At 40.7% G+C, this 6,746-nt stretch overlaps 1 protein-coding gene across 1 annotated transcript in view; it reads left to right on the top strand.

The window, feature by feature from the left end:
• Nucleotides 1–5,547: 5,547 nt before the first annotated feature.
• LOC307026792 (zinc finger BED domain-containing protein 4-like) overlaps nucleotides 5,548–6,746 on the top strand; it is a gene marked incomplete at its 5' end in the record, with an annotated part of 1,758 nt that continues 559 nt past the window's right edge. The window contains 2 exons of the mRNA XM_079694924.1: nucleotides 5,548–6,370; nucleotides 6,526–6,746. The exon at nucleotides 6,526–6,746 is cut by the window's right edge and continues 559 nt beyond it. Of these exons, the coding sequence (XP_079551050.1) occupies nucleotides 5,548–6,370; nucleotides 6,526–6,746 (1,044 nt within the window). The remainder of the gene's footprint in view (nucleotides 6,371–6,525) is intronic.

Genomic DNA, 6,746 nt, shown 5'->3' with positions numbered 1-6,746 from the left:
CATCAACTGAACATTACTTTGTTCTCCTTTTTTAAATTGTCTTTATGTATTAACATTTATTTGTGACGTCTGATTAACGTAACTTTAACTCGTTGGTCCTAGCCTGCACATCTGCACCGTACAACATCCGTGCATCTACACAACCACGATGTCCACGTGTTGATTATCCTCACCTCCTCTCTTCAGAGTGTCCTACAGCTCTCTCAGCGATGCATAATGTAAACGCTCTGCGCTCCATATACGCTTAATTTAAACTGCCATGCATTATGGAGAAGAGCGATGTTTGAGGACATCGCACTCAGCGGTTTGATTTGATCGGATCCTCGTATTTCAAAGACGAGAGATCTGCACGTTCTCCTGAAGAACCCGAGGAACCTCAGATGATCCCGGTTTAAATGCACTGAAGTTGGAAAGTAGAGGAGTACAAATACTTTGTTACTGTATTTCAGTACATGTTTCTGGTATCAGTACTTTACTCCACTACTTATCTTTCTGACGACTTTTTACTTTGACTTTTTACATGTTGGACTCAAATACCTGTACTTTCTACTTCTTACATGTTGAACACAAATACCTGTACTTTCTACTTCTTACATGTTGAACACAAATACCTGTACTTTCTACTTCTTACATGTTGAACTCAAATACCTGTACTTTCTACTTCTTACATGTTGAACTCAACTACCTGTACTTTCTACTTCTCACATGTTGAACTCAAATACCTGTACTTTCTACTCCTTACATGTTGAACTCAAATACCTGTACTTTCTACTTCTTACATGTTGAACTCAAATACCTGTACTTTCTACTTCTTACATGTTGAACTCAAATACCTGTACTTTCTACTTCTTACATGTTGAACCCAAATACCTGTACTTTCTACTTCTTACATGTTGAACTCAAATACCTGTACTTTCTACTTCTTACATGTTGAACTCAAATACCTGTACTTTCTACTTCTTACATGTTGAACTCAAATACCTGTACTTTCTACTTCTTACATGTTGAACTCAAATACCTGTACTTTCTACTTCTCTCATTTTCCAAACAGGCTGGTTCCTTTAGTCTGAATGTGTGTTTGGTGGCGTGATCATTATTATTGAGAGTCATTGCGTGCCTATTGATTTGAACACGATCCGTGTATCCATCATTTCCTGGTCTTCTCTAAAGAAGAGGGACCAATGGAAACGTTGTCATGTTGCCGTTGTTCAGCATGGAAACATTCATGAGCTAACAATGACATTATTGTTCTATTAATATAAAGGGAGGTCAGGTACTCTTTAAAACAGCTGCTAGTTATGGGTACTTTTTACTGAAGTACATTTCAAAGCCTCTTTACTTTGACTTGAGTAAAGAAGTTTAGTCAGTACTTCTACTTTCACCAGAGTATTTTTAAACACGAGTATCTGTACTTCTACTTGAGGAAAGGATGTACTCGTGCCCTCTCCGAACACATTGCAGGTGAGTGGAGTCAGATAATTAACTAACAGATATCACCATGAACACAATTACTTTTTATATTACAAATGTTCTGGTTATGTTTAAATATCCTAATGAGGCCTCTTCAGAGATGATGCCTTCAGGGTCCAGCACAAAAACACGATCTACCGCAGCTCTGTTATAATCTGCAGGTGTGTTTGTGGATGAAAGGCTGATTGTTTGAGTTCCTGCTGGATGATGATAGATTTTTGGGGGGTAAATCAGGTCGCAGGGCGTCTCTTTCACGATTCAAATCCCAGAAAATCTTAGGAAATATTGACGCTTCGGATCTCGTTTCAAAACAAGAGTTCGGGAGAGTTACTTCTCCGGAGTTCGCCTCAGTTCACTGAAGTATGGAGGAGGAAATCACGCTTTTATATATTTAAATTCAGCCTAAAGCGAGCCTCTCTCCACTCACATTAGTTTCTTTCAGTGCTCGTTGGTATGTAGGTCGGACGGCTGAGTTAAATGTAAATGTCCCTCATGCATAGCAGAGCTCATAAATACAGCCGCTGAATGAGAAATGAAATTAAGCACCTCCAGCCACTTCAGAGCGTGCGTGCGTGCGTGTCCCGGTGTGAACTCGATGAAAAGGTTCACCGACTTTAATGAAAGAGTTTTTGGATGAGTGAAGGGGGAAAGGGTCACAAAGGTAACGTCTCTGCACAGGTGTGTGAGAAACTACAGAAACTCAAAACAACTTCAGATATATATTCACTTCAAAACTCTTTAAAGAGTCCTCTCCTGCTGGTGTTCAGGTGTATATCAGTATGTAGTGTCTCTACTTTAAAGAGTCCTCTCCTGCTGGTGTTCAGGTGTATATCAGTATGTAGTGTCTCTACTTTAAAGAGTCCTCTCCTGCTAATGTTCAGGTGTATATCAGTATGTAGTGTCTCTACTTTAAAGAGTCCTCTCCTGCTGATGTTCAGGTGTATATCAGTATGTATTGTCTCTACTTTAAAGAGTCCTCTCCTGCTGATGTTCAGGTGTATATCAGTATTTAGTGTCTCTACTTTAAAGAGTCCTCTCCTGCTGATGTTCAGGTGTATATCAGTATGTAGTGTCTCTACTTTAAAGAGTCCTCTCCTGCTGGTGTTCAGGTGTATATCAGTATGTAGTGTCTCTACTTTAAAGAGTCCTCTCATGCTGATGTTCAGGTGTATATCAGTATGTATTGTCTCTACTTTAAAGAGTCCTCTCCTGCTGATGTTCAGGTGTATATCAGTATGTAGTGTCTCTACTTTAAAGAGTCCTCTCCTGCTGATGTTCAGGTGTATATCAGTATGTAGTGTCTCTACTTTAAAGAGTCCTCTCCTGCTGATGTTCAGGTGTATATCAGTGTGTAGTGTCTCTACTTTAAAGAGTCCTCTCCTGCTGATGTTCAGGTGTATATCAGTATGTAGTGTCTCTACTTTAAAGAGTCCTCTCCTGCTTATGTTCAGGTGTATATCAGTATGTAGTGTCTCTACTTTAAAGAGTCCTCTCCTGCTGATGTTCAGGTGTATATCAGTATGTAGTGTCTCTACTTTAAAGAGTCCTCTCCTGCTGATGTTCAGGTGTATATCAGTATGTAGTGTCTCTACTTTAAAGAGTCCTCTCCTGCTGATGTTCAGGTGTATATCAGAATGTAGTGTCTCTACTTTAAAGAGTCCTCTCCTGCTGATGTTCAGGTGTATATCAGTATGTAGTGTCTCTACTTTAAAGAGTCCTCTCCTGCTGATGTTCAGGTGTATATCAGTATGTAGTGTCTCTACTTTAAAGAGTCCTCTCCTGCTGATGTTCAGGTGTATATCAGTATGTAGCAGAGTTGTGGACTCGAGTCATGAATTTGATGACTTTAGACTCGACTTGACAAAATCTAAAAAGACTTGCAACTCGACTTGGACTTTAACATCAGTGACTCGTGACTTCACTTGGACTTGACCCTTTTGACTTGAAAAGACTTGCTACTTTCCTCGAACGCAAAGATTAAAAAGTATGTTGACACGGACGTCTCTCTCTCTTTGCACCTGTGTGCATCTGTGTGCGGCACGACATCCAATCAAATTAGATCCACGTTGTTTCGATCTGACAGCATCCAACCAATCAAAGTACGGGACAACCAATGAAGAGGAACAAACTAAATGCGCGCGTCAGTTGGCAAAAATGATACCAAAGGTAGTTTCGTTTGGGTATAAAAATTATGAGGTGCTCAACAAAAAAAGAATTGCAGTATGTAAAACATGCGGGTCGAAGATTACAGACGGAGACGCGACAACTTCGAACTTCGTTCGACATTTGAAGTTGCACAAAGAACGGTAAGTTTTGAATGAAACATTAACACTAAACATTCGTTTTCAAAGATGAGCAACTCACCGAGTGGTAAGTGGTGTTCGTAGTTGTTTTTTTTTAAATATATCGGCGCAATATTTGGTTTCCATCCGTGTTATTTGCTATTGTGGAACTAGCTATGTTTTCAGATACCTCACCGAGTAGGCTATTAACTTGCGCTTGATATTTATCAAATTAAACACGACAGAAACTGTATTTCGCTAAGACACTCGTTTTGGAACATCAACGAACACCACTAACCACTCGGTGAGTTGCACATCTTTGAAAACGAACGTTTAGGGTTGATTTAAGGACCGCTTTATGAATGCCCGTACCTGAAGCATATGGGGGTGATTCTAAATTAACCAAAAGCTCTAGACTGGACCAATCGTCAAAATGTCGGAGTCAAACAGTCTCTTTCATCCTAGACAAACCAGAAATGGGTCTCAAAGTGCAAAATATTGAACTTATCCATACTTATATTGTAAAAGGATAGTTTAGGATTTTTTTTTAAGCGAGATTGTATGTGCTTAGCAGCTAGTCAGTGGATCATACACAGTAGACTGCTGCCAGCAGCAAAACTTAAGCAAGCCTAATCAAATCAAGGTCAGTTTAATGTACTTTATATTAAGAATATGTGTACCATTTTAGCTTGCTGCCAGACGATTTTTTTCCGATAGGAAAACTAAGTATATCTCACTCTCTCCAGCACACCAGATTCCATTGACAAAAATGGCCATTTTACTTTGCAGCACATGGGAGTTGCTAGCTGCTGGTCTACTGCTGCCTCATTGAGGTCGTTTATGTAATTTAGGTAAATCACAACTAAGCTGAACTATCACAGAAGACATAGAATAGCACAATTATACTTAATCATTGAGCCAGCAGTAGACCAGCAATTTCTGTGTGATGCAGGTAAAATTGCTGTTTTTGCCAATGGAATCTGGTGTGCTGGAGAGAGTGAATTAACAAGCATACTTCAGTTTCCTGTCGGAAAGGGCTGTTTGATGGCAAGGTACAGCAGTAAAAATATTATTAATATAGTAAGTGTACACTGAAAATGAAATTTATTTTATCAATGTAATGTTAAAACACACACACTCTTACAGTATACAATACAATTAATATTAACACAAAAATTAATATTAACACAATGTTAGCATTTTCTGACATCTGTTTTATATGCTTACCTGTTACAGATTTGAAGAATACCAGATGAATAAAAGCATCATAGATGACCCACAACAGCCTTCAATCTCACAATTCTTGGACAGTCGTGTAGGGCATTACAGCATGAGTCATCCACAGCAGAAAGCTATCACTAATGCAATACTGTCCGACTTGATTATTGATTGCAACTTTCCCCTGTCTATTGTGGAAAACAAGAGTTTTCGGCACTTTCTGACGGTACTTGACAGTAAGTACAGCCCAGTGTGTCGCAGAACATTGACATCAAAAACAGAGAGCCTCGCTGAGGAGAGACGTTCAAGATTAAAAACTCAATTGAGCAACACTGAGCATGTTTCAGTCACTGTGGACATTTGGTCTGACCGAAAGATGAGGGGATTCCTAGGTATCACTGTCCACTGGATAGAGAAAGAGACAGAGAGGATACAGCTAAAGACTAATCTCTTGGCCTGCAATCGCTTCAAAGGCTCACACACAGCTGAACGAATCTGTGACCAATTTGAGTCAATATGCGATGAATACAGCATCAAAGATAAATTGGACTACATTATTAGTGAAAATGCGGCTAGCATGCGAAAGGCATTCACTGTGTGCTTCCCCAGTGAACAAGAGGATGATGACGGAGATCATCTTGATGACCCTGATCTCTGGTGTGACTTAACCCTGGAAGAACAGCAAACGGTAGATGCTGCTATGGCAAAGAAACGGCGCCTGCAGTGTTTTGCGCATACGCTTCAGCTGGTGGTGGGAGACGGTTTGAAAGAAACAAAAGTGGCATGTCCTTCTCTTTCCAAGTTATCAAAACTTAGCTCACTGCTGCACACAAGCACAACATTCAAAGATGTGTTTGATAGTGAATTTGGGGAACAGAGAGGCATCCCTGCTGCAGTCAACACAAGATGGAACTCAACACTGAGGCAAGTAAAGGCAGTTCTCCACTGTGATCATATAAAGCTCTGTGCCGTTCTAGAAAAGGCTGGGCATAAGGAGTTGTCATTCACACCGCGAGAGTGGAATCTGTTGAAGGAGTTGGTGGACATCTTGAAGCCGTTTGGAGAAGCAACTGATTTGACACAGGGAGAGAAGGTCGTCACAATCAGTGCAGTTGTTCCATCCGTCTTGTCCCTCAATCACCACCTTGAGAAGCTGAAGCCTAAAGTGCGTTTCCTGAGTGGCCTGGTCAGAAGTCTCCAGGCATCCCTGAACAAAAGATTTCTTGGGATCTTCATTAATGTGAAAATGGCCAGGACTCAAGATGGGATCACTGCCCCCTTTTCAGACCCAGTCTACCTCAAAGCAGCCGCCTTGGATCCAGCCTTTTCTCTGCTGTGGGTGGAGCCCCATGTGCTGGTCAATCGTGACATCAAGGCAGAGGTGGCACAACGAGTTAAAGGTAAATACTATTGACTTCAATGCAACTTTTTTCCTCATAGTCTGATCTAATTGACAGCATCAATAATTGCATTTTTCAGTCTAACACTGTATCACCAACACCAATGGTAATAAGGGCTCTTTTGTTTCTGCTACTGTTGTTAAATGTTTTTCCAGAATTGATCCTGCAAGATGCTACAGAGACTGAGCAACCTGTGCTTCTGGTTGATGAAGAGCAAGATGACCTTGTAGAAGGAGAAGGGCTGTTTGCTGCATACCATAAGAGGCAGAAGAAGGATGTTGGGACCACTCCAGCACTACAGCTAAGTCACTACCTAGACATAGCCGAAGGACAGAACGCCCTTTTGTTCTGGGCACTGAACATGAAGACTCTTCCT

Source organism: Notothenia rossii, assembly GCF_949606895.1.
Source record: "Notothenia rossii genome assembly, contig: scaffold_163, whole genome shotgun sequence".
Lineage (NCBI taxonomy): Eukaryota > Metazoa > Chordata > Actinopteri > Perciformes > Nototheniidae > Notothenia > Notothenia rossii.
Note: the sequence above shows the minus strand (reverse complement) of the source record. Positions and strands in the feature narration are given on the sequence as shown.